The sequence below is a fragment of the Tetrahymena thermophila genome (assembly GCF_000189635.1).
Source record: "Tetrahymena thermophila SB210 genomic scaffold scf_8254803, whole genome shotgun sequence".
In the NCBI taxonomy this organism is placed as follows: Eukaryota; Ciliophora; class Oligohymenophorea; order Hymenostomatida; family Tetrahymenidae; genus Tetrahymena; species Tetrahymena thermophila.
Window position 1 is genome coordinate 2,016,105 of NW_002476559.1, and position 24,300 is coordinate 2,040,404.

At 22.5% G+C, this 24,300-nt stretch overlaps 8 protein-coding genes across 8 annotated transcripts; 3 read left to right on the forward strand and 5 right to left on the reverse strand. All coding sequences in view use genetic code 6, as the record gives it.

Annotated features, from left to right (window-relative positions):
- Positions 1 to 141: 141 nt before the first annotated feature.
- TTHERM_00023880 (IBR domain protein) lies at positions 142 to 2,034 on the reverse strand (the record flags this gene model as incomplete). Its single annotated transcript, XM_001008474.2, has 1 exon — positions 142 to 2,034. One exon carries the CDS (start codon positions 2,032 to 2,034, stop codon positions 142 to 144), a length of 1,893 nt encoding a protein of 630 aa, XP_001008474.2.
- A 777-nt stretch (positions 2,035 to 2,811) lies between these two features.
- On the reverse strand, positions 2,812 to 3,411 carry TTHERM_00023890 (IBR domain protein, putative; the record flags this gene model as incomplete). Its single annotated transcript, XM_001008475.1, has 1 exon — positions 2,812 to 3,411. One exon carries the CDS (start codon positions 3,409 to 3,411, stop codon positions 2,812 to 2,814), a length of 600 nt encoding a protein of 199 aa, XP_001008475.1.
- A 4,019-nt stretch (positions 3,412 to 7,430) lies between these two features.
- Positions 7,431 to 10,986, reverse strand: TTHERM_00023910 (hypothetical protein; the record flags this gene model as incomplete). Its single annotated transcript, XM_001008477.2, has 8 exons — positions 7,431 to 7,461; positions 7,520 to 7,617; positions 7,663 to 8,154; positions 8,222 to 8,353; positions 8,719 to 10,368; positions 10,423 to 10,482; positions 10,537 to 10,737; positions 10,855 to 10,986. The coding sequence occupies 8 exons, from the start codon at positions 10,984 to 10,986 to the stop codon at positions 7,431 to 7,433; spliced, it is 2,796 nt and encodes a 931-aa protein (XP_001008477.2).
- A 1,752-nt stretch (positions 10,987 to 12,738) lies between these two features.
- TTHERM_00023920 (RNA recognition motif protein) lies at positions 12,739 to 16,430 on the forward strand (the record flags this gene model as incomplete). Its single annotated transcript, XM_001008478.2, has 8 exons — positions 12,739 to 12,835; positions 12,896 to 12,937; positions 13,052 to 13,075; positions 13,136 to 13,198; positions 13,477 to 13,829; positions 14,471 to 14,800; positions 14,886 to 15,932; positions 16,182 to 16,430. The coding sequence occupies 8 exons, from the start codon at positions 12,739 to 12,741 to the stop codon at positions 16,428 to 16,430; spliced, it is 2,205 nt and encodes a 734-aa protein (XP_001008478.2).
- Positions 16,431 to 17,590: 1,160 nt separating this feature from the next.
- On the forward strand, positions 17,591 to 17,923 carry TTHERM_00023930 (outer surface protein F, putative; the record flags this gene model as incomplete). Its single annotated transcript, XM_001008479.2, has 1 exon — positions 17,591 to 17,923. The coding sequence occupies one exon, from the start codon at positions 17,591 to 17,593 to the stop codon at positions 17,921 to 17,923; it is 333 nt and encodes a 110-aa protein (XP_001008479.2).
- Positions 17,924 to 19,474: 1,551 nt separating this feature from the next.
- On the forward strand, positions 19,475 to 21,763 carry TTHERM_00023940 (hypothetical protein; the record flags this gene model as incomplete). Its single annotated transcript, XM_001008480.1, has 7 exons — positions 19,475 to 19,742; positions 19,860 to 20,121; positions 20,243 to 20,430; positions 20,497 to 20,697; positions 20,766 to 21,163; positions 21,219 to 21,447; positions 21,570 to 21,763. 7 exons carry the CDS (start codon positions 19,475 to 19,477, stop codon positions 21,761 to 21,763), a joined length of 1,740 nt encoding a protein of 579 aa, XP_001008480.1.
- Positions 21,764 to 22,457: 694 nt separating this feature from the next.
- TTHERM_00023950 (dynein light chain) lies at positions 22,458 to 22,965 on the reverse strand (the record flags this gene model as incomplete). Its single annotated transcript, XM_001008481.3, has 2 exons — positions 22,738 to 22,965; positions 22,458 to 22,616 (listed from the first exon to the last, which is right to left on the reverse strand). The coding sequence occupies exons 1-2, from the start codon at positions 22,912 to 22,914 to the stop codon at positions 22,458 to 22,460; spliced, it is 336 nt and encodes a 111-aa protein (XP_001008481.2). The 5' UTR covers positions 22,915 to 22,965.
- A 116-nt stretch (positions 22,966 to 23,081) lies between these two features.
- TTHERM_00023959 (transmembrane protein, putative) lies at positions 23,082 to 23,870 on the reverse strand (the record flags this gene model as incomplete). The annotated part of the gene is made up of 2 exons (XM_001471076.2): positions 23,082 to 23,580; positions 23,785 to 23,870. 2 exons carry the CDS (start codon positions 23,868 to 23,870, stop codon positions 23,082 to 23,084), a joined length of 585 nt encoding a protein of 194 aa, XP_001471126.2.
- Between the last annotated feature and the right edge of the window lie 430 nt (positions 23,871 to 24,300).

The following is a 24,300-nucleotide window of genomic DNA, read 5'->3' on the forward strand; positions in this document are numbered from 1 at the left end:
TAAAAATTCTAAGCAATATTTGTACAACTCAAAATAATTTTCTGTAAGATAAACATTTCACTTATTTACTTACTTACTTACTTACTTACTTACATACAGCAAATTATAATTTATTTTACTTATTTTTTTCAAGGTTTTATTTCATATTTTTAGACTTTGAATATAATTATTGATTTAATCTTAATTTTGTAAATCATATTTATATTAATTGAATATTTCTAGGTTTGGATAATCAAATTAAACTTGTGTTACTAAATTCCTTAGAGATTATTTTACTTCTTCTATAAATTATTAAGTTTGTTCAATATAATTATATAAATAACTTTAATAATTATATTATTCCTGATTTATAAAATAATAATTTAACATTTCTTCATCAAATTATTCTTTAAATTGTTAAGTCAAATGATATTCAAATTTATTTAGATATAAATCTAAATTATTTTGCAAATATTCTAAGAAATTCAGTTTTTCTTTATCTTATATGAAGAATCCAACAGGCCATGAAAAAGCTAAAACAAATTTTGCCTCATACAAAATATTTAAAGCATATTTTCTTAAATTCATTTAAACATTTTTCTCATTTTCATCAAATTAAGCAAAGCAATTTTCAAAAAGAGTATAATTTGTTACATATTCTAATTAACTTAAAACAGCCATTTGTTTATAATATAGAAAATTTTGTTAGTAATTTTCTATTCTTTGCTACTCCACTATCTCAATGCAATCATTCTATTTAGTCACTTAATTATTACAAAAAGATGGATGAGAAAAGTTCGTTGTTATCTGCAAACAAGCCCAACAAAAGTGAGCCTAGCAATTTGGGCATTTCATATGTTAGCAACCACCATTTTTTTCCACTGCTACTTTACAATTCGGGCAAGCCTTTGTATTTTGCATAATGTATCTAAGATTTTCTAAAACTTTTAAGTCTACAGATGAAATTAAGTTCTACCACTATTTATACTATTCACAATCTAAAGGTAAATGAGCCTATCCCTAACAAGAACTACATGAAAATTACATTTCGCAGTCACATCTCAAGTTAATTTATTAATTTAGTTTATTAGGGAAAATAAAAATATTTTGACAATTTTGTAAAGGACATATTTTCACTTTTTAACTAATTTACAAATAGTCATTAAATAAAATATTTTTTGCCTATTCAATCTGCTTTGGTTCAATAAGGAATTCCTCAATTTCTTTCCATCCTAATTTATATTAGCATCCATCCATTGGACAAGTTTTTTAAAGAATCAATGTACCAAGATTTAATATGGATTTCATGTATTCTTCAAAGCAACTTCTACAAAAGTAGTGTTCACATTCAAGAGAATATCTATTTTCAATATTGAGAAGACACTCGCATAACAAACAGGAATTATTAGTTTATGAGCTTAAAGCCTAAGCATGTTTTTTATTTTTATTTTAATATTTTTGAATTTGATCAAATTCAAGACAATAATTGAAATCATAATTGACACTTCTAAGTAAAAAAAGAGCATCTCCAGATGAAATACAGTAAATTTAAGTCATTTAATTAAGAGCTAAAATAATTTGACTAATAATATTTATTTTCTACTCTATATAATATCTGTTATCAAAAGACAACGCTGAACTGTGATTCTATTAAGCATCATGAGACTAAATATTACCTCCATTTGTATTATTTTCAAAAATTCTATTATTGTATTGTTATGGAGCTAATTTCATTTGATCAATTTTTAAATAAATATTATCTTCATCTGTATTATTTTCATCAATTCTTCTTTAGTAATTTTAGGAAGCAATTTTATTTTGATCAGTTTTTGACTAAATATTTTCTTCATTTGTATTATTTTCAAAAATTCTATTATTGTAATGTTAATATTCAAACTTAGTTTGGGCAGTTTTTGACTAAATAATATCTTCGTCAGTGCTATTTTCATAATTTGTACTTAATTATTTTTAAGGAGCAAATTTAGTTTGAGCAGTTTCGCTCTCCTCTAAATATTTTTGTTTTTAAGTGGAGCATAAACAATTACATTAACCCATTTTTCAAAGCCTTCAAAAAATAAATATTTAATAAATTAATAATCTGAATAATAATTATTATCAAAACCAATATAATTTACTTGTTTTTAATTTAAAAATTATAGGAGAAAACTAATTTATAGGAGAATGCAACCAATCAATAATAGATCTATATCATTTTTCGTAAATTATAAAATAAAATGACTTAATATTTTTTATCAAAAAAATAATAAATAAAAAAAAAGATATACATTAGTGTTACTAATACAATTTTTAGTAAGTAAGTAAGTATGAAAGAAAGAAATAAAAAATAATATATTATAATTAAAAAAAATACACTTCGCAATATTAACAAATAATGGCTATTTATTAATGAAAGAAAATTTTTAATTATTTTAAGAAAGAATTATTATAAAAAGATAAATAAATTAGTGGTATTCATACAATTTGTTGTATGAAAGAAAGAATAAATAATAATTAAAAAATACCTGTTTTTTTTACAAACAGATATTTTTAAAATATACACCATGCTATATTAAGAAATAATCATCACCTCTTATTTGAGAATGATGATATAAAAATTATTTATAATTGAAATCATAATTGATACTTCTAAGTAAAAAAAGAGCATCTCCAGATGAAATACAGTAAATTTAAGTCATTTAATTAAGAGCTAAAATAATTTGACTAATAATATTTATTTTCTACTCTATATAATATCTGTTATCAAAAGACAACGCTGAACTGTGATTCTATTAAGCATCATGAGACTAAATATTATCTCCATTTGTATTATTTTCAAAAATTGTATTATTGCATTGATATGGAGTGAAATTTCATCCAATTTTACATAATTGTTACCTTCTTCTGTATTTCATCAATTCTTCTTTAGTAATTTTAGGAATCAATTTTATTTTGATCAGTTTTTGACTAAATATTTTCTTCATTTGTATTATTTTCAAAAATACTATTTTTTTAATGTTAAAATTCAAACTTAGTTTGGGCAGTTTTTGACTAAATAATATCTTTGTCAGTGCTAGTTTCATAATTTGTACTTAATTATTTTTAAGGAGCAAATTTAGTTTGAGACTTTTACATAGATGTTACCTTCTTCTGTTTTTCATCAATTCTTCTTTAGTAATTTTAGGAATCAATTTTATTTTGATCAGTTTTTGACTAAATATTTTCTTCATTTGTATTATTTTCAAAAATTCTATTTTTGTAATTTTAAAATTCAAACTTAGTTTGGGCAGTTTTTGACTAAATAATATCTTTGTCAGTGCTAGTTTCATAATTTGTACTTAATTATTTTTAAGGAGCAAATTTAGTTTGAGCAGTTTCGCTCTCCTCTAAATATTTTTGTTTATAAGTGGAGCATAAATAATTCAATTAACCCATTTTTCAAAGCCTGCAAAAAATAAATATTTAATAAATTAATAATCTGAATAATAATTAATATCAAAACCAATATAATTTACTAGTTTTTAATTTAAAAATTATAGGAGAAAACTAATTTATAGGAGAATGCAACCAATCGATAATAGATCTATAGCACTTTGCTATTTTAAAAAATGGCTATTGCTGCTAAACAGCACATAGCCATTAGGTTTTAAAAGTAAAAAGAAAATATCGTTTTTAATTTTTTTATATGTATTTATGAATCAAATTTAATTTGTAAAATGAGGGCACAATGGAATATTTTAAGATTTAAAAAAGGAGGGCAATTATATAAAAAATAAAATATATTTTCATGATTTTGTAATCTACAAAAATCGAAGTTATAAGGGATCATATCAATCCCCTCTATCTACCCCTCCTCCCCTCCTATTTTTATGTCTTTTTTAAGCAGCTTATCGATTAAGAAGCAGCTTTTAATTTGCAAGAATTAAAATCTTCCTAATTTTACTTAATTTTGGATTAGCAATATTTAAAACTTATTTTCAAATCTTTTCTGCAAACATTTATTTGAATAGAAATAATTTTATTTTTTATGGCATCTTAGTTTATCGATAATTCCAGATTTGATTTCTGATATTTTTAATCACTAGAACATAAATTTATGATATTTTAATTTATTTATTTATTTATAAATTTTGATGAAATATAAAAAGAATAAATGAGAATTTACAGAAAATAAATTACCTTTAATTTAAATAAATATTTTATGTTTGTTTTCATGAAAATATATTTTTAATTATTGATCATTAAGTTTGTGTTAAACATTCAATGCATATTTCTACAAATCAAAATTATTTTCTGTAATATAAAAATTACTCTTATTTACTTAATTACTTGATTATAATTTATTTTTCTTATTTTTTCAGGGCTTTATTTAATTTTATAGACTTTTATGAATATCACTATAGATTTAATCTTAATTTTGTAAATCATATTTATATTAATTGAATATTTCTAGGTTTGGATAATCAAATTAAACTTGTGTTACTAAATTCCTTAGAGATTATTTTACTTCTTCTATAAATTATTAAGTTTTTTCAATATAACTATATAAATAACTTTAATAATTATATTATTCCTGATTTATAATATAATAATTTAACATTTCTTCATCAAATTATTCTTTAAATTATTAAGTCAAATGATATTCAAATTTATTTAGATATGAATCTAAATTATTTTGCAAATATTCTAAGAAATTCAGTTTTTCTTTATCTTATATAAAGAATCCAACAGGCCATGAAAAAGCTAAAACAAATTTTGCCTCATACAAAATATTTAAAGCTTATTTTCTTAAATTCATTTAAACATTTTTCTCATTTTCATCAAATTAAGCAACACAATTTTCAAAAAGAGTATAATTTGTAACATATTCTAATTAACTTAAAACAGCCATTTGTTAATAATATAGAAAGTTTTGTTAGTAATTTTCTATTCTTTGCTACTCCACTATTTCAATACAATCATTCTATTTATACACTTAATTATTACAATTATTAGGATGAGAAAAGTTCGTCGTTATCTGCAAGCAAGCCCAACAAAAGTGAGCCTAGCAATTTCGGCATTTCATATGTTAGCAACCACCATTTTTTTCCACTGCTACTTTACAATTCGGGCAAGCCTTAGTATTTTGCATAATATATCTAAGATTTTCTAAAACTTTTGAGTCTACAGATGAAATTAAGCTCTACCACTATTTATACTATTCACAATCTAAAGGTAAATGAGCCTATCCCTAACAAGAACTACATGAAAATTACATTTGGCAGTCACACCTCAAGTTAATATATTAATTTAGTTTATTAGGGTAAATAAAAATATTTTGACAATTTTGTAAAGGACATATTTTCACTTTTTAATTAATTTACAAATAGTCATTAAATAAAATATTTTATGCCTACTCGATCTGTTTAGGTTCGATAAGGAATTCCTCAATTTCTTTCCATCCTAATTTATATTAGCATCCATTCATGGGACAAGTTTTTTAAAGCATCAATGTACCAAGATTTAATATGGATTTCATGTATTCTTTAAAGCAACTTCTGCAAAAGTAGTGTTCACATTCAAGAGAATATCTATTTTCAATATTGAGAAGACACTCACATAACAAACAGTAATTATTATTTTATGAGCTTAAAGCCTAAGCATGTTTTGTATTTTTATTTTAATATTTTTGAAATTGATCAAATTTAAGACCATTCTAAAAAGCATAATTGCGACTCCTAAGTATGAAAAGAGCATCTCCAGATGAAATACAGTAAATTTAAGCAATTAAATTAACAGTTTAAATTATTTGACTAATTATATTTTTTTTCTCTTCTATTTTATATCTGTTATCAAAAGATAAAGCAGAACTGTAATTTTATTAAGAATCATGAGTCTAAATATTATCTTCATTTATGCTATCTTCACAAATTATGGTTTAGATAGGTTAAGCAGTAAATTTATTTATATTAGTTTTACTCTACTTTAAATATTTTTGTTTTTTATTGATGTGTAAACAACTACATTAACCCATTTTTTTAATACCTGCAAAAATATACTTTTAATAGATTAATAATCTTAATAAAAATTATTATCAAAAGAGGTATAATTTGTTTATTTTTTCTAATTTAAAAATTATAATAGTTATTAATTTAAAGGAGAACGCAACCAATCAATCAATTATAGATCTTAAATACCAAAATAAATACATCATTTTTAGAAAATTATAAAATAAAATGACTTATTATAACTAAAAAGAAATTTATAATTAAAAAAAGAAAGAATTTAAATAAAGAGAAATAAATATGTGGTATTAATAAAATTTGTTTAATGAAAGAAAAAATAAATAATAATTTAAAAATACGTGTTTTTTTTACAAGAAAGATATTTTTAAAATATACACTTTGCAATATTAAGAAATAATTGCTACTATTCATTCATTTGCGAGTCATGATATAAAAATTATTTAGCACTAAGCATAATTAAATTAAAATTTACTTTCTGATATATATTAATATATTAAATGGAAAATAGTTTTAGTTAGTTAGTTAGTTAGTTAGTTAGTTAGTTAGTTAGTTAGTTAGTTAGTTAGTTAGTTAGTTAGTTAGTTAGTTAGTTAGTTAGTTAGTTAGTTAGTTAGTTAGTTTAGTTAGTTAATATATTGAGCAGAGTTATTTTAATTTTTATGAATAGTTTTGTTTTGTGCTATATTTAAAATGTAAATAATGAATAATTAATAAAATAATTCAATTTATAACATTATTAATTTATTTATAGACAAATTTATTTTTCATGATAAAAAATATCTACTTGATCACTCATTGATTCATTCATTTGTTCATAAGTGATCAATTAATTATTTTTAAAATAAATAACAAATTGCAAAAATTAAATTTTCTGATTATTTTTTTAAAAAGTTTGAAAGATGTTTAACTATGAAGAATTGACTAAGAAAAATATAAAAATAAATTTTTAAATCGAATTTTATAAAATTATTTATCAAACTTTTAAATCAACTATAAAATTAGCAAATTTTATATCAAATTTATTTAATAATTATTTGTATTTTATCAATTAACTTTTTTTTGTGAATAAATCGGGTGAATGCTTAACGATAGATTATTTTGGCTGTATCTAAAATAAAAGTTTTTGCTAATTAAAGCAAATTATATATAAGTAATTTTTATTTTATAATAGATCATAAGATAAAAATTAACTTTATAAATTTCAAAGTATTAAAAAAAATGAAGTTAATAATGAGAGAAGGATTATTTCATTTTGAGGCTATTTATTAAACTATTCAAAATGAAAACAAAAGATTAATGAAGAGATAAATAAATAAACAAACAAATAATAATTACAAAAAGAGTTATTTAGCTAGTTAGATAGATAGATAAATAAATAGATAGATTGATAAATTAATAATTTAACTAATATTTACAAATTAATTTATATAAAATATCGGGAATTTAATATCATTCAAATAATCTACTATGATGGCCAGAACTTTGATATATATTAAAGAATAAATCAAAATTTTAAATTTATTTTGAATGAAATTTACCTGATTCCATCTTGTATGTCAGATATGTCATCAAAATCTCTGTCATAGTAATCCTTTTTGCTTTTTTTACCAGAATTCAATTATTCAACCTTTTTTTGCTATTAAAACTAATTAAATATAATTTTTTTATTATAATTATTTACTCTTATAGTCAGCTTTTCTTAAAGTTTTTCTAGAAGTTTTACAACACGAGGATTGGATGAATTATCTGTGCGATTGCGATTAGGTTCTGTATTAAATTGTTTATTTGACTGAACTTATTATAGAGGAACTTAATTTATATCATGATAGTCTTGTTGGTTTTATTTTGAAATAGATCTATATGATTTTTATATGTTTTGCTATGAATGATTACTATTTGACCTATTTCCCATGTTCTTATTTGTATAACTAGGTTAACTATTTTAATTAAATGACTATCTTTAATATGATTAGCTATCACTCCTGCTATTTTAATTAAATGAAGGAGGCTGATAGTAATCTTATGTTTTTTATTAGCGCGAATTACTGCTATTTTACCTAGATTTATTAGTTCTTTGTTTATCAAAGTTCTCTTGTTATGAATAAGTTTGCTGTTTAGGTCTTAATTAGCTGTTTTATTATCCTCTTACAGGTATCGCATTTGATTAATATTCCTATTAAATATGATACAAAATAAATTATTAATGCAAGTTTTACATGATTAAAACTCAAAATTATTACTTGCTACTCATTTTCTTGCGGTAATATATTCTTTTTCATCGTATTTACAATGACTTTTTGAAATTATTCAAGCTTTTATTCAATTAATTTATTTATTTTGTCATTTTAACTATCGTACTATTCATACAATATCTATTTAGTAATAATTTATAATTCATTAAAAATAAATAATTAGCTGGTAACTTAACGAAATAATCAACATATTTTCATTTATTTATTTTTAACAAATAATAAATTTCTGATTATTTTATTATGTGGCAAGGAACGAAGTAATAATTTGATTAAAAATTAAATAAGAAATTTATTTTATTAAAATTTATTTCAAATAATTTATTAAAAATTTTATTTCAAACAATTAATAAAAATTCTTTTCAAATAATTAATAAAAAATTATTTTATTTTTTAAAAACAAACTTAAAAGAATTTATTAATATTTTTTGTAAAAAAGTATTTGACATAGTTTAATGGATTTATAAATTAATAAATGAAAAAAATACATCTTATTCAGTTTAATTGTGATGATCTCCGTATTTTTGAGCTGAGTTATTATTGTTGGCATAATTATTTGAATGGTGAGAGTAGTTTTTGCCAAAGGTTTATGGAGAGTTTAAGGGGAAGTTCTGCTTTTAGTTTGTTTCCAAAACATATTGATTATATTTTTCATCATCTCTTTCTTCTGTTTGGGTGGTTCTTCTATAAGATGAACTTGTTTTAAATTGCTATTTGAAATTTTCAAATTTATTTTCTAAGGACTCTACTTTTTCCACAAGATTTTAGCATGTGTATTGTAAATTTTATACAATTTATTCTAGTTTCTTAATTTAGTGGTCTTTTGCAGAGTTTTCTTCTTTCAATGATTAAACCATTTTTTTAAGAGCTAAGACTTCTTTTTCAGATTGAGTGAGGAGATGAGAAGGTATTTGGTTGCTATCTTCGAAGAGGATATTTGCGTTGATGTTTGAATGCTAGCTGTTGTTATGATTGTGAGCATTATTGTTGATCTAACTAATTTAGCTTGTTTTATTACTTACAAGTTATCCTCCATCTTATTAATTCAAATTAATCTATTTGTAGCCTGAGTTATTTACTTTCTCAAATAAATTATTGTTAGAATTAGAATTAACTTGCATTAAATTTGGTTCTCTTTGCAATTAGTTTTGCTAATTTACATTTGGCTGACCAAATAACTATTTCTATAATTCTGCATAATTATCTTAATTTACTGGAGTGAGACTGGAATTATCCATAATAACTTCACTGGGTTATTCATTTTAAAGCTGCATTATTTCTTTATTCATATTTTATAATTTTAAATTTAAATTTTGTTAGATTTAGTCTAAATCGGTATTCATAATTTAAGGTTAATTTTGTTGAAAGCTATTCATTCCTCTTACTGATTAGATAGCACTGCTACCTGGCATAGATTATTACTAAATGTTATATAATTATTTTTAAATCGAATCTAAAGGCTATTGAGCCATTTGATTGCTTTGCAGATTATGATTGCTATTCAAATTGTAATTGCTATGTGAAGGAGTATGGAAAAACTATCCATTCATTGCTAAACTTTATTATGTATTATTCCCACTTTGATGCACATTTCCTTAGTAATGTAATAACTCTTCACTTGGACTGCTAACTAAGCTCCTCTTTTTTATTGAATTTACATTATTGTGCTTTAGCCTTCTATCTGAATTATTATAAGAAGGATAGCTTATTGAAGGCAGATTTGCTGGGTGAGGTTGATTCAGAATATTGCTGGTTAAATTTTAGTCAGGTAAAGTTTAATTTGTTTGTGTAATCATAGAATTAGGTTAAGTATTCAAAGTATTCCCTTAAGTGTTCAAAGTGGTCCCAATATTACTTTATATATTCAAATTATTGCTACTGCTGCTGCTCATTTAATTAGGAAAAGGCCTAGGAATGTTCAAGCGAGCTTGATTAAAGAATTTTTCATCAATTTCAGACTCAATATTCATGCTTAAATCTTGAGCATTTGATTTATTTCTCATTAAAAGTGCTTAAGAATTATTAGATTAAATTTACTATTAAGAAGCTGGTTACTTATTTCCAAAAGGATTTTCCTCAAAAAGTAAAACCTAATTTAAATATGTTTTAGCACCGCCATAAGTTTCTTTTACAATAATCTAATTTTTTTTACAATTATTGAATTAAATTTAAAGCTTTTTTATGTAAAATACCTTAATAAAATCGTATCTTCTGCCTAATGGATCTATTTGAAATACTTGTAAACCTTCTTTCTTGATTATTTTTAATAAGAATTATTAGACAAATTTAAAATTTTATAACTTTACAAGCTCTAAATAAATCGTAGACCAAGTGATATATTCTTTGACATTATCTGTAGATACTAAAAATTCAATGATAGATGGGTTTGTTTTATAATCATGCCAACAATCAAATGCTACACATTTGAAAAATTTAGGTCTGTCAGCCAATTTGCTAATATCGATAATAACACTTTAAGGCATTCCTTCTTCAGTCATCCAAATGCTCTATTTAATATTAAATTTAAAGATTACCTAAATTAATTGTGCTTATCCTTCTCAAAATTAATCCGCAATATCATTTTAATTATTATTTGAATGAATTAAACCGTCTAAAAAGTTTACTTTTCTATTAGCAGAAATAATGTTTGCTGCCTAAGCATTTTTAAGCTCGGAAGAGCAACTGATAACTTTAGCATTATTTTGCTCTGAAATAAAATTAATTGCTTGAATCTACTATATTTCTTCGCTATCCATTTTGACAATTTGCTTGCTTGCTTTATTTCAAAAGTGTAATTTGATTTGATTTGATTGAAGTAAACTTTAATTTTGCGAATGAAATTGAATATTTATTAATTTATTTTAATCATCAAATATTAAATTTGAAAAATAATCTTGAATAAATTAATTAATAACTAACTATTTAATTATTATATTAAATAAATATTTCAGATTCAAAAATTCATCATTAAAACAAGTAGCATATTTGAATTGCCAATTAAATAGTAGATTCATTTAGACAAAAGAGTAAAGTACTAACTACTTAAACTAATTTATTTTACTAAGACAGTTTAATCAAATATTTTTAAAAAAGAGATTAAATATTCAATCAATATTATTTTTCTTTAAAAATATTTTTTTAAATAGTATTTAATCGATCAGAAATTTGAATTTATTTTCTTTTGAGTTGATATTAATTGGTAAATAAATTATATTATTTATCATCAAGAAGATTAATTTTAGATTTCTAAATTTAAAATTTATTACGAATATTAAATTATTTAAATTATTTTTTCATTTTCGAATGTTAATTTTACTTTACATTAATAAATTATTTAAAAAACTTCATTTTTTATCTAAAATCATCACTAAATATAATAAAAAAAATACTATTTAAGCATCAAACAGCATTAAAAAAATCACTTATTTTTAAATCAAATTAAAATATATGAAATAATATTATTATTTATAATGATTAATTACATATTACTTACTGCATTGGAATATTGAGAATTCTATTATAATCTTGTATGTTTATAAAGTTAATCTACAATTAATAAATTCAAAGTAAATTTTTATTTTAGTATTTTCATAAATTAATTAGAAATATTTTAAAATAAAGAGATTAAAGTTCTATTTTATCTTTTAATAAAAAGAAAAATAAATAACTATAAAATGAATTTTTTAAGGAAATCATGTTCTAATTTAAATAATATTAGATTAATATAACTTCTTTTAGAATTCAAATATATATTTTTTTATTGTAGTTAGTTAGAATATAAGTCATTTGTTAAATTAAAAGATACAATTAATTATAAAAATATCAAAAAAATGCCTTGTTATAATTTGAATTAATTTTAATTATCAAAATCAAAGTCTTTTTAAAAAATATTTTTAATTTGTAATTAATTAGAATATAAATGATTAGTAATTACAATTAAAAGTTATCATTAATTTGAAAGATATAATTTATTTTATATTTTTATTTGCCAACTTAAATAATTAAAAAATAAAAAATCTTTGATCTAATTCTAAAAATAAATAAATATATTTTATGCTCTCTAAATTACTTGAAAATCTATTTTGAATTATTAACACAAACTAATCTATTGATAGTATTTTACAGTATTAAAATTATATACAAAAAAATTTGTCTATTAAATTAATGCTTATATTTTATAATCAAGCTTATAGATATTAGCTTACGCATATTAATTTATTAACTAATTAGACATAATTTAATTATTAATTATTTAATTAATTATTTATGATAGAAGTGGCGGTGAAAGAATTATATGTATGACATGAATTAGATTAATATTTTTGAATGAAAGAACTTAGTTAGTTAGTATGTTAATTAGTATGCAAACAAAGATATTAATTAATTAATTAAAAACATTATTTGCTTATTGGAAGTAAAGATATACATAAATACATACAATAGAAAACTAAATTATAATTAATATTAAAGGAAGCAAGCAAATCATTTTACATTAAAATTAAATATTAATGAGCGACATGAATAATATGATGCGTATGCCTGGATAGCCTCCAAATGGCATGCCTATGCAACCACCTATGAATTTAAACCCACAAATGATTCCAGGTTTAAAATAAATTAATTGATTTTAAATTACAATTATTGATCATATTCTAATAAAATTAGGACAAATGGTGCCTCCTCCATTTATGGGACCAGGAAATTAGCGTAATAATTTAAGAATAGAATATTAAAATTTCAAATTAAATCATTTCAATTACAATTTCGAATTCTAAAATGCTAAAAATAATTTAATTTTCTTTATAATAATATTTAAAAAAGCAATGAGACAAATGCCAATGAACAGTAATATAAGCTATTTTCTCGCAATAGTATCAAATTTTAATAATCTTTTTCATTATTTAGACCAATAGCCTCCTATGTTTCCTCCACAACAAATTCCAGGAATGCCACCATTTCCTCATCACAGTAATTAATAATTAAATAAATAAATAGATAAAATTTACTTCATTGATTATTTGTAGGTTCTTTAAATCTATTTGATATCTTTAATAGCTAGCAAAATAACAAGGAGCCAAGTATTTATAATAATAATCAATAAATACAAATATGAAATTTAAGATAAATTTACTCATAAAATCTCAACAAATAAATAATTGAAAATAAAAAAATGTTAGAAAAAGAATAAATTATATTTAAAATTGTTAACAAATAATTGCATATTAATATATAAATTGTATAAAAAGTGGGTCATCCTCCCCCTCATGGAATGATGAACTAATTTTAGTAGTTCCCCCCAATGAACTAAATGCCTAACATGCCTCCTTTTCAACCACCAAATTTTTAAGTGCCACCTCCTATGATGGGCCAACAACCTCAAATTTAAGTAGCTCCCTCAATTCATGCACCTCCTCTTTTAAATAATGCACCTTAAAACCCTAATATGATTAGAGAAACTATTACTGGCGGGCCCTCTGCAATCCCTTCATCTTCTGCTCCCCCCTCTAACACCTCCTCTTCAGACTCCCAATGGCTTAAATTATTCGTTAATAACATTCATCCAGACGTGCCTGACGAGTTCATCAAAAAGTTATTAGAAGTAAAAAAGATTAACTTAAACAAATTTATATTAATTAAAAATAGGATTGAAAATCTAAGTTTAGTTTTTTTTGAATTGATTGTGTAAAGATTTAAAATCACTAGTTTGCAAACTATTAAAAACAAGCAAACAAAAAATAAACATTCACAGTTAAAACATACTTTAAAGCACTGCTGCTTGAATCGAGAGCAGATACAGTAAATATAAATAAGTAGATATCAATTCATAAGTGCTAACATTTTATTTTATTTTCTAAATAATCAATTAGCCTTTAGCGATTACGATTATTCTCAATCGCTTTTTTGGACATATATTTATTTGTTATAAACACCAACCATTCAAGCAAGCAAATAATCAATCAATCATGTTAGTTAGTTCGTATTAAAATGATTAGTAGTAAAATTTTTATTTCTATTTGAATGATAATTAATATCAAGTATACTTTTGAAATTAAGAAAGATTCAATGAAATTTGATTTGAAACAATGAATGAATTATATTATTTGAACTGTGGTGGTAAATGTTAATTAAACTCTCAGCAAAATATAAAAGATTTAATCTAATTTTTTTCCTAGAAATTATTTATATTGATTTTTTAAAAACAAACGCTAAGCTTCATTCATATCTTTTTTTAAAAAACAGGAATGTGGTCAAGTAGAAAAGTGGAAAAGGTAGAGTGATGAAAAAGGTAATTTAAATAAATTTGGTATTGTAGAATATAAAATGTTCGAAAGTGTTCTTAAGTGCATACGTATTCTTGATGGCTTTGAAATTATGGACGAAAAACTTGTTGTTAAGTCCTCATAAACAACTTAAACTTTCATAGAGTAATGGAAATAGCTCAAAAGCAAAAAATGGGAGGAAGAATAAAAGTAGAAAGCATCTACTGAGTTTGAATCTTTTGACTAGTTCCTTGAAAAGGATGACTCTGTCATTAGAGAAAGAATCGAATTGCACATGAAGAGCATAGATGTAATTTATTTATTTTTTTACTCTTTATTCAACAAATTTCTTCTTTTTTTGTTTTCTTGAATAATTTTTTAACGGTTTTAAATAGGAAAAAGTTGAGAAAGTAAGAGAAAAAAAGAGAGAAGACGAAGAAAAAAAACTTCATCCTCGTGAAAAGGATAGAGATAATAAAAAGAAGTAGTAATAAAGAGAAATTGAAAAGAAAGGTAAAGAAAAATTAAAAGAATGGTTGCAGGTAGAAGAAGACATGGCCCGTGAAAAAAGAAAAGAAAGGGAAAGAGAAAAAGAGCGTGATAGAATTCGTCAAAAGGCTCTAGAAAGGGAATTAACTTATACTGATGACATTGACCGTCACAAACAAAGGGGCAGAATGATGGAGCGCAAGAGATAACGCCAAAGAGAATTGGAGGAAGATGAAAATGATAGAAAAAAAGAATTAGAACTACTTAATCCTCCTGAGCCTGAATTTAACATTCCTATGCCTGAAGAGCCATTAGATGATTATGAACCATCAAGCAGTAATGGAATAAATGGATAACATAATCACACCGATAAAATTGATAGAGGAGTGATTAACTTAAACTTTGAAGAAATCGATTTAAGTCAAAGTAAAAAGCCAAATGAAGAAGTCATTGAATATACTATAGAAAATCCTAGAAATAACATAATTAACCAAACAATCAATAAGCTAAATATTTAATTCAAGTAAGATTTTAGTGATAAAATTTAAAAAGGCGAATATGTTATGCCTGCAATGGAAGAAGAATATTAAGAGCCTGTTGCAAATATTAATGAATACCACTCATCTCGTGCAATGTAAATAGAATCTGATAATAAAGATCCCTCTATCAAGTAAATCTTTGGAAACTTAGACGAAGAAGAAGAGGAAGAAAGACAAAGAAACCTCAGAAAAACTGAGCTTCCTAAAATTGGACATGCTCGTTTCGTCGAGTAAAGAGAAATTATTCGTAAACAGTAAAATGAGTCTGGAGAAGAAAAAACTCCTGCTCCAAGACAATTATCTGAAGAAGAAATGAAAAAAGAACTTAAAGAAATCCTCTAGCGTGTACCACCTATTAGCGGCAACAACTCAGCTTTGTTCTCATTCAATTTTAATTGGGAATTATTTGAAAAGGTAATTTTTATTTTAAAATAGCTTTAACATTCAAATGTTATATTAAAATAAATATGGCAAAATACAATAAAACTCTAATGAATAAAATATATTTGATTAAAAGTGAAATATTTCACCATCATTTTTGAATAAATTATTAAATTCATAATAAAGTATAAAAAAAGACATTAATAAACGAATTAAATTCATTAAAAAAATTGTATAAAAATTATATAAAATTAAATTAATAAAAAAATAATTTAAAATTAGAGTGGACTACTTGATAAGAAAATAAAACCTTTCCTTTTAAAGAAGAGTTAAGAACTTTTGGGTTAGGAAGAATAAGGATTCGTTGATCTTATAGTTAAGAAGTTTACTCAAAGACCAACCCCAGAAAAATTGGTTAGATAGATTGTGAAAATTTTGGATGAAGACGAATCTGAGAAGTTTATAGCATCACTTTGGAGAATTATGATCTTTGAGACACTAAAATATGAAAAATTCTTGCACATTGTCTGATTCAAAAGACGTAATTTATTCAACTACGATATCTTTTTTAGTATAGGTATTTATATTGATATCTTTACAAAACAATAAACAAAAATAAACAATCAAATAAATAAATAAATAAATAAGTAATTAAATTAAGAAATTAATAAGTAAAATAACAACTCTTCATCAATTAAATAAAATAAATGGCTAAATAACATACAAACAATAATCTAAAAAAATTCAGAATAAGTATAAATAAATAAACAAACAAACAAACATATACTGCTTGCTCACTAATTTATTTTGATGAGTGTATGTATGTATATGTTTATTTATACTTATAATCAATCTAACGTAATTATGACACTGATGCCAGCTAATTTTGACCTATGAAGACAACCAACTATGATTCAATCAATCAATATAAGTACAATTGTTTTTATTTTATAATTATATTTATGTTAATCATATTTCTTGCTTACTCTTTAAAAATATTATTCAAATTTTCTTTTAATTTTAAATTGATTTATTAACTAATAAATTATTTTGGCTTTAATTTCTTTCTTTCTCTTAACTTTGATTGATTTGATTATAGATATAAAACAGAAATAATTCTATTGATCCTTTCTCAAAAATTTTATTTTTTTATTACTTCATGTATTTATTTATGTATGTAAGTAAGTGTAAGGAAATATTATTTTTAAATTATAGTTGTGTGATTCATTCGTTTTATTTACATTATTTTTCTTGAAAATATTTACAATTTTTTTTGTTAAGCTCAATTAAAACTACATAAAAATCATTTTATTTTTCAATTATTAATAAAATGCACGTAAATTAAGACATTTATTCGTAATTGCTTAAATTAAATTTTTTTTTATTAAAGAAATTGCCTTTCTTTATTTAGAGCTTTAATGCTATTTAAGAAAGATATATTATTTTGCATAAAATTTCAGAAATTTTATTTATTATTGATAATAAAAATTTGAAATTATTAAAATTTTAAATTTTGTTTAGGAACAAGTTAATTTTTGGAATTTTTTTTAATTCTAAATTATAATCAAAATTAATTTAATATTTTTACATTTGTTTAATATAAAAAATAAAACATATTTCAAATTGTTAGTCTTTACAGCCAAAAAATCATTTTAGGTCAAAATTATTTATAAGGAAATAGAGCATTTGCTATGAATTCATTGAATTAAAGCACAATTGAAGAAGATGAAAAGCAGTCTTTAGAGATTTTGTAAGGATTTAAATTGAGATATGCTGAGTTAGAAGAAATTGTAGATAAAAAGATCTCAGAAAGACAAGGAATTATTGAGGATATAGATGTATTAGAAAAAAGACTAAAGGATTTAAGAAAAAGTTTAATAAAAAAGAAAGAATTGAGGGATAAATATTGCGAAAACATTGAAACATCTGAAAAAGCTTTAAATAGAATTGCTGATTCTACAAAAACATTACTAGATTTTGTGACTAAAAAGAATTAAATTCTTGATAGGGAAGCTAACATATGAATGAACAAAATATGAGATAATTATTATGAATGCAGATTCAATTTTCGTCCAAATAAGAATATTAAATAAGATCATAAAAATAAATAAATAAATAAATATTTAAACATTCATTTCATTAATTAATTATTGAGGGTGAGTGAATTAATCTAAAAATATATAAAATTAATAAATTTTGCACTGTTTTGTATATAGAATCATATAAGTAAATATACTATTATTTTCAATTTAATGCATTTCCTAATTAACAAACTTAAAATTATTCTTTATATTTGTGGATATAATTTGATATTACAAATAAAATTTTATATTAATTGAATACCTTAACATAAAATAAAATAATTATTATTTTTTAAAATAAATAAATAAATAAATATATTTCTAAATAATAACAGATAAATAAGCAACAAACAAACAAAGAAATTAATATCTAAATGAATAAATAACAAGTAAATAAATAAATAAAAAGAGTAGATATTTAATTAGGAAATTTTTTATGCTATTTGGAATATTTTTTATCTATTTTTTGTGCAAATAAATAAATAAATAATCTTTATTTTTAAATTGAAACCAAAGAAATTAAAAAAAATATTTCTTATTCTTTTTTAGATTTAATTATAATATAAGTAAAATAATTAATTAATTCAAAATAATAACCATAAATGAAAATATTTACTAATTTATTTTATTATAATTATTTTTTTTCTTTTCTCATTCAAACAATTATTCTAAGAAGAAAATATGAATTTTAATATCCACATATTCTATATCAATAAACAGTTAAGCTAAAATCTATAAGAAAGCATTTATCAAAGATATGGGACTACTAATTGGCGATTAGCCTTCATTTTCGAAAAAAGCATTATGCAGCACATATTAATTATTGACTTACTCTAAAACATAATTAATTAATCTTTTTAGTTTTATTCAAAAGTGTTTGTAAGGATTTAAAAAAAATCATTTATTTATTTGTGATGATAAACTGTTATTTTTTATTATCATTTTTTAAAAAAATATTAATAAAATTTAACAATATTTGTATTATTATTAAAATAAACAATAGCTTTAATTTACAAAATTGACTAAATTGGGAATTTATTTTATAACTTTGAAAAAAAAGAAGTAGTTTCAAAATAAGTTCAAACAAATTGCTTTAATTATTGATGCATTTTTAAATTTAATAATTTTTGATCATTAAATATGTTTTAATAGTTAATGAATATGGATGTAACGTAAATATGTAGAAATAATTTTTGAAGTGTTTGCTAACTTATTTTAGAGATCTTAGAAATATTAAACATAATAATTTTATAAGCAAGTATGTATGTTTTTATTTATTTACTTTTTTAACAATCTAATTAAATGAATAGCACTAAGTTTTAGTTGATTGATTTTTGTTTTGCTTATTGAGATATGTTATTTTGTTAGTAAATTGAGAATCATACTGATTTGATTATAATTAAGTAAGTAATAACTAATTTGTTTTAATTATTTGAAATACAATTTATTATTTACTTAAAATTAAATACTCTACACTAACAAACAAACAAATAAATGTAGTCGAGTGCTGGTGGAGGAATTATATTGAAATAATAGAGGGAATTGGTTGCTTATCCTCTTAAGTATAAAGATTTAGGATAGGTGAAGTTACCTAAAATTAGATATAGAAAAGGAGCAAAGCTAACAAAAAATCCATATAAAATTAAAAAAATTCCATTTATAGATGATAGCAAAAGACCAAAGCGTATTTTGGACGGTTATGCTATTTTAGATGAAGCTAAATGCGAATTCCCAAATGATGTTATTAAGATAAAATTATCAAGTAATCCAGCTAAATAATTAAAACAAATTGATTCATTTTTTAATCATTTTAATTCATAAGTTTTGTATTTGCATAAATAAATGATGTAACTATTTATTTATTTAATATTTAAATTAGAAAAAAACATGGTTTAGACAAAAGTAGAGGATTTAGGGTGGTTTATTTATTTAGTTGATTTGGATATTAGTGAGAATGAACTATTTTTAGAGGATTTTATTTATTTGAGTGGATTGTAAACATTAAATATTAGTGCTAATAAGATTGATACAGTTAAGCTAACTGAGAATCATACATTTAAGAATTTAGAAATTTTAGATTTGTCTTTTAATCATCTTAGCATTGACTCTATTACATCATTAGCATTCATTCCATAATTAAAGTATTTATTTTATTTTTATAAAAAATGATATTTTTAATTCAAATAAATGTTTTAATTTTTGTAAATTAATTCTATTTTATTGCTGAATTATTTATGAAGGGTTTTTTCATTTTTAATAAAGAAAACTATCTTTAGAATGTAACGATCTTAGAGCACTTCCTGAAACAATGAGTAATTTTTAAAATCTTGAAGAATTCAACTTAAGTGGGAATCTCTTTGAATCAGATCAAAATGCTTCTAATTTATGGTTTACTCTGGCCTCAATAAAGAAGCTAAAAAAGTTAGATTTATCAAGAAATATTTTGAGAGGTATTTTATTTAATCAACCCATTTTATTCTTTAAAATCTAATTAATATCTCTTGTTTATTGTTTAGGTATTCACACTGAGAGACTTGTAGCAGGAAACTTTATGTCTTTGCAAATACTTGATTTTTCTTACAACGCCGTAGAGAATCAACATAACTTAATTTGTGCCAGAAACTTCAGAAATTTGTAAAAATTAATAATTACTGGAAATCCATTTTCAATTAAAAATGAGCATAAAGGGCTAGAAATGGAAGTATATGCAAGAACTGGTAATTAATTAATTAGCTTAACAATTTATTTATTTGAAAGGGAATTTTATAAATTTTGTAATTATTAGGTGCGATTGTTGTAAATGAGGAGATTGATAAATATTACTTAAAACCTAAAACTGACAAGAATCGCTTTAAAATAAAGTTTGATAACATTAGAAGAATAGAGTAAGATGATTTCTCGAAATAAAGAAACTACTTTTTAGGTATTGAAATGCCTTAGCCGAATGAAATATAAGAATAGGAGTAAAAAACAGATGAGGAGTAGGAAGAAGAATAAGAAGAGTAACAATAAGAGGAGCAACAAGTTTAGGGAGATAATTAAGAGGAATAAGTGATGTTCATTACAGAAGATCCTAATATTGCTCCTGCACATAAAAAATCATAGAAGAGTATGGAATAAAATTAAAAAGCTAGTTAGAATTCTCAACAATTTTAGTAGCCTCAATAGTCTATTTAGTCTTAAGTAAATCTGATTAATTTAAAATGCCTAATTAAACTTTCAATCTAAACATTTACAGGCATCTGGTTCAGTAGCCAAGACAAATAGCATGAATTACGATGAGTTTATTGAAGCTGCCAGAGATTAGCTTGGAGACATAAAAGAATACGACTAGCACTATGATTTAAATACTGCATATAAAACACTTAAAAATATGATAAAAAGGCCAGATAACTTTGATTAAAGAGACTTAGATGAACCAAATTATCTCAAGCCTACAGCAACTATATAAAGATATAAGTTTAAAGGTAGTTTTTTAGAGTTTAATATCTGTTTTTTACATTCTATAATAAAGATTCATTATGAATATTTAATATTTTAATAAATCAACTAACTTACTGTTTTTAATGTTTTTGTTTTGATATAAAAGAACAACAATCTTAATTAGTTACTGCAGACCAAATGGAAAAATATGAAAAAAGAAAATCAAGTATAGGAAATAGTCAAGATATATCTAAATTAAATAAGAATAATGCTTAACAAAGGTAAAACACAGAAGAGCAAAAGCTCAAAACAAAGCTTTCATCTGATGAAGTAGTTAAAGATATTGCAAGACTTTTTTGATCTAATTAACAGCCATCTAATTAATTATTTATATATTCAAATAGTATATTCAAATTATTACTTACTTGTCTTTTCTATCGCAATCCCTAACTTTAAGAGAGAGCAAGTTCAAGCAAAAATAAAACTGTTCATTATTTATTTATTTATGATTTTCAGGCTAAATTTTTTAAAATGCCATCCATCATTTATGTGCAGGAAAGATTTAAGTTAGAATAAATCTATTGTGATCTCAATATAATGAATTTATATAGAGAGAGAGTATGTATGGAAATAAGTTATACATAAATTTAATAATTAACACCAACAATAAATAATTTATATTTATTTGCTCAATAATCAAATCTTATTAGTTAATTTAATCAATTATGTATCTATCCAATACATACTATATAAAATACTAGTAAAGAAAACTACTAAAAAGCTAAAATACTTTTTAAGTAAAATACCAGAATTATTTTTCTGATATTTATTTTATTTTGATAAATAAGATTTACTTTAGTGAGTTAAATAACATGTAAAATATTTTAGTTTTTGGTGAGAAATGATTTATTGAAGATTAATTAGAATGAGAAAAGAATAGCATTTATAATTAAAAAACTACATCATATAAACTTAAATTATCATAATTGCTATCCATCTGTAAACATATTAATAAGTTTATTATCATTTTATAATTGCTTATATATCAATTTATTCATTAGGTTTAGTACATCAAAAAAGCTGTTTTCTCTATGTAAAAATAGATGAAACGGTTCTTATTATGAACAGCCTAGCATCCGAAATTCTTTCCAAAGAATACGTGCCAGTAGGGATCGAAATGATCATCCATATATTTTTTCAGGTGCTCTGCAATCTAGTTTATTATTTTAAAATAAATTTAAATACTAACAATAATTACAAAGCGAATGCTTTTAATTTTCCTAAGCAATCAAACACATCATTTAATACAATTAATATGATGAAAATTTTAATACCTTTTATCCTTCTCTCGCAATTTCAAATTTTTTTAATGCATCCTATGTTTCTCTAATGGCACCTTCTAAAATATCATCGGCACACTCAGGAGGCCATAAAACTCTAGCTCCCATAAATGTCTTATATTACTATTGCTATTCCTTTGGATCTTCTTTTTGTTATTAATTGCTTGCCATCTCTTTTTAATTGTTATTTATTTTCTTCTCAGTTATTTTTTAAATATTTATATAAATATTAAAATTTTTTGAAATTTACTTTAAAAAGCAAATGCTTCTTTCTTCAAAATAAACAAACAAAATAACAAATAAATAAATAAAAAGCAATTAATCAATAAATCAAACAATCAATACCCATTCATAAAACAATCTAAATAAAAACTAGGTATCAATTTATCAATAAAAAGAGCAGCATCCATTGCCCAAACTAAAAAAATCAAAAAGATTTCTAAAATGAATTAGAAAATAAACAATTCATTGATTGATTGATGATAATAAATATGTTTTTATTTTTAATTTATCAAGATAATTTATTTTAAATTTTAAGGAAATAATTTTTTTGAGTGAATTTGAAGTTAAAATATCATTTATAATACATAATATAAAAATGTGAATTTGCACTAATAAATTTAATTTTGTATTAATTTATTTTGTAAACGATGATATTTACTTAGTTTTTTATTAATATTTGTATTAATTAATTAATTGATTTTGTCATTATTTTATTTAATTGCTGTAGAAATCATGATGTTATCAATAAGATTATACAGATGGTTATTAAATTTTGCTAAGGATTCTTGCTTCTTTTGGTTGATTTGATCAAGCATATTGATTGACATGACACACCTTATTTTATAAAGATACATTATAATTTAGTTAACTAATTTTATATTAGAAAACCTCATATCCAAAGAAAAATAGATTATTTAATCAGGCTTCCGTTATGTGATTTCTTCAATAGAATTCAGACGAACGAGACAAATATTCATCATAAAATAATCTATATTCTCTGGCTGAGGTATTTTTATATATTGAATCGTATAAGATTACCTTTTTAATTTATTAGGACAGGATTGCATTGATTAGATTTTCAAGAGTCTATCGGTGAGATATGAATAGTTGAGCACTTGGAGCATTTTCTAATCTTAATTTTACCAAAAGAAAATTTAGTTTAAATTCAAAAGTAATTTAGAAAAAGAAGAAGAGTCATTTGTTTTTGAATAAAATGAATAATCTAAGTAATCAGTATGCTAGTAGAGTTTATTTTCATAAAATATCAACGGTGTCAGAAAATTTTCATCATTACTTTAGATGTTATTCTTTTATGATCAAGAGACAAGTGATCTTCTTTGAAGAAGTTTAGTTATTTTAATTACCTTGATTAGTGTTGATTGATATCGTTAGTTGCTGGAGGCAATAAGTGACTGACAATCATTTCAATTTTACAAAAGATAGAAGTTGTAATTTATCCTTAATTGAAAAACGCACTGACAGACAATTGTTATCAACGAATTCTTTTCTTTAATGATGAAAAAATGATTAAAAAACTGAAGATTAAACAAAAGT